This window comes from Pinus tabuliformis, chromosome 7, assembly GCF_031772625.1.
Source record: "Pinus tabuliformis cultivar Carrire ecotype Pingquan chromosome 7, CPIR1, whole genome shotgun sequence".
NCBI lineage: Eukaryota > Viridiplantae > Streptophyta > Pinopsida > Pinales > Pinaceae > Pinus > Pinus tabuliformis.
Window position 1 is genome coordinate 1,511,158,030 of NC_142293.1, and position 3,178 is coordinate 1,511,161,207.

At 37.8% G+C, this 3,178-nt stretch overlaps 1 protein-coding gene across 1 annotated transcript; it reads left to right on the forward strand.

The window, feature by feature from the left end:
- Positions 1-1,594: 1,594 nt before the first annotated feature.
- On the forward strand, positions 1,595-2,850 carry LOC149253577 (endochitinase 4-like). The gene is made up of 3 exons (XM_089459971.1): positions 1,595-2,070; positions 2,195-2,309; positions 2,401-2,850. Exons 1-3 carry the CDS (start codon positions 1,647-1,649, stop codon positions 2,693-2,695), a joined length of 834 nt encoding a protein of 277 aa, XP_089316097.1. The 5' UTR covers positions 1,595-1,646; the 3' UTR covers positions 2,696-2,850.
- Positions 2,851-3,178: the final 328 nt, after the last annotated feature.

Here is a 3,178-nt window from a genome sequence, read left to right on the forward strand (position 1 = left end):
GAGGACAATTCCATAATTTTACAAAGAAAGGTTCAAAGAACTAGTTCCACCAATTATTGTAAACATTTATGAGTATTTGGTTAGTTCCATGTTTACAAGTGCTTAATTTGAATCCCTTTAAGTTAGAGGCACTATTCTACCTTGAGAAGTCTACCTGATACCATCCAACAACAATATAGAAAAATACTCCATCATTTTGATGAAATATCTCTCGAAAAAACAAGTTCTGTCAAAAAATTATCTCTAATGTTATTATATATTTAACTAGTTTTATCCCAACAAGTACTAAATTTCCTCTTAAGTGAGGCACATTAATTCAACAAGTTTATTATAAATTTTAAGACATTGAAGCACCTATAAAACATTTTGACTTAATTTAGGAATTTTAACCAAATTTAATTTCAAGAAACTTTACTGAAAACTCAAAAGATATTTTTATTTTTATTGTGTTTATCAAAGTATATTTGAAGCATGTTTTTTATGAACTCAGGTTAATTAAACCCAAGTAAAAAGGATAGCAATACTTTTCCAAACAAAATGTTAAAGTAATAAGATGAAAAAAATGAAATAAAAAAATGAAATAAAATAATGAAAAGAATAAAAGAAAATAAAATTGAATAACTTTCCAATTCTTTGACTTCATATAATTTAAGATAGTGTAATTTAAGATAGACTATTCCTCGTATGATTAAATTTTTCTTTGGAGTATAATTTTGGTTGAAATACTAGTATATGCCTCAGTAGGCATATTCCTCTTTGGGGTATAATTTTGGTTCAAAGTAAAAAATATATACGTACAACGACATTTTAGATCAACCAATAATGGGTAACAATTTGGGCATATTAAAAATGTGCATGTCCGCTACAAAATATTTGGCAGGGCCAAAAAGCAAAGAAACCATGCTATCCAAGTGGGAGAATCTCATCTCCAAGCCAGTGATCTTATCTATCTCGTGACTTCTCACAACCGCTAAATCAATGAATAAACTATTATTACTGTTCAACGTTGGCGTGGAGCAAGTATGTGCAAGGCGGTGCACTACAAACAAAAAGTGGGTCTGTTCAAAGATCCGGAGCGAAGTGCGTCCCGCCGCGTATTGATATGTTGTAATTTTTAGTAAAATCAAAGTCCAGCATTGTTAAAAAGTACAGACAAAATATTTAAGATGGACAAAAAAGCAGGAGAAGCCATTGGTAAACAAAATATACATTTCTGCCCCAAAATATTTAACACGGCCAAAAAGCACAAAAGTCATGGCATCTTTATCTCGCGACTTCTCACAACCACTAAATCAATGAAAGTCGGTGAAACATTATCTTTATCGTGGAACATTGATATGGAGCAGCTCTGTGAAAATGGGTACGTTCAACTATCCTAAGCGTTCCGCCGCGTGTTCAGCTTTTAGAGCAGGTAAGTCGAAGGCGGCGCACTATAAAACTTGTTACGTTCAACGATCAGGACCGCAGCCCCCGTGTATTGACCGGTTGCAATTGTTTCGAAAAATCAATGTCCTTAATAGTCTTGCCGACACAAAGAAGAAAATGAGGAGCAGAGTGGGTCGGGGTTTCTGTATAAATAGAGAACGAACTTGAATCAACAAATCAAATAATATCTGTGAGTGGGGAGTCTTAAGAAACTGTTGGCAATGGGGAGTAGTAGCGGTAACTCAGTAATGGTGGTGGTGGTGGTGCTAGTCCTGCTACTGGTGGGCGTCAGTGTTAATGCTCAAAACTGTGGCTGTGCCAGCGGACTGTGTTGCAGCCAGTATGGATACTGTGGAACCAGCGCTGCTTACTGCGGCGCTGGCTGCAAGAGCGGTCCATGTTCCAGTTCAGGGGGAGGATCTCCAAGTGGCGGAGGTGGAAGCGTGGGTACCATAATTTCCCAGAGTTTCTTCAATGGCCTCGCGAGCGGAGCTGCCAGCTCCTGCGAGGGCAAAGGATTCTACACTTACGATGCTTTCATTGCAGCGGCCAATGCGTATTCTGGATTTGGCACCACGGGATCCGCAGACGTCACAAAGAGAGAACTCGCGGCCTTCTTCGCTAATGTTATGCACGAAACTGGAGGTTCATATTCTGCTCTATCATAATTAATTACTTAGTAATCCTTTTTCTTTATGAGAAAAAGCTTTAATTGCCATTTGATTTCAATTTTTTCACTGTCAATTGATTAATTTGTGTGTCATGTCAGGGATGTGCTACATCAATGAGAGAACCCCTCCAATGAACTACTGTATGAGTTCAGCCACGTGGCCATGTGCGAGTGGTAAGAGCTACCATGGACGTGGCCCTCTCCAGTTGAGCTGGTATGTATGTGAAAACTCTACACCCACTAATCACATCTCATCTCTTCTGTAATGGTAAAAAAGATTGAGACTAACAATTAGATTGTTACAGGAATTACAATTATGGAGCGGCTGGGCAGAGCATTGGGTTCGACGGGGTGAACAACCCAGAGAAGGTGGGGCAAGACTCCACCATTTCGTTCAAGACGGCCGTGTGGTTCTGGATGAAGAACAGCAACTGTCACTCCGCCATAACGTCAGGGCAGGGCTTCGGTGGCACAATCAAAGCCATCAACAGCCAGGAATGCAACGGCGGAAACAGTGGGGAAGTGAATAGCAGAGTGAACTACTACAAAAATATCTGTAGCCAGTTGGGTGTGGATCCTGGAGCCAACGTCTCGTGCTAAATCTCTTTTTTTTCTTCATGGCTACTAAATATATGAATAAGACATCAATGATCATTGATGTCCATGGCCATGGCCACCTACTAAATAAAAATTGCTCTGCACATCTCTTTGCAAATATCATCTTCATCTTCCTAATGAAATTTCTTTGAATTAAACAGTTTCGAATTTATCATTCATTATTTGCATTTTAATGTGATTTTTGTTTAACTTCATATATATATAAATGAGATGTAAAATTAAAACTTGAATATTAAGAACCTCAAATATTAAAGTTGGAATATGTAAGGTTGGTCATACTAAAAATTTCATGCATACAATGTAACAAGAAGCGCTGCAAGGAACGCGTCTTCCTGTGTTTGGATATTCTGTTCCAGTTATTAAAATGGTAAAATTTGGCAAAATATTAATGGCCTCCTTCAGGGCAGAATAAAACACAGAATATTTAATATTAACACTGAGATAATAGTTTGGTTTTAAATAGGG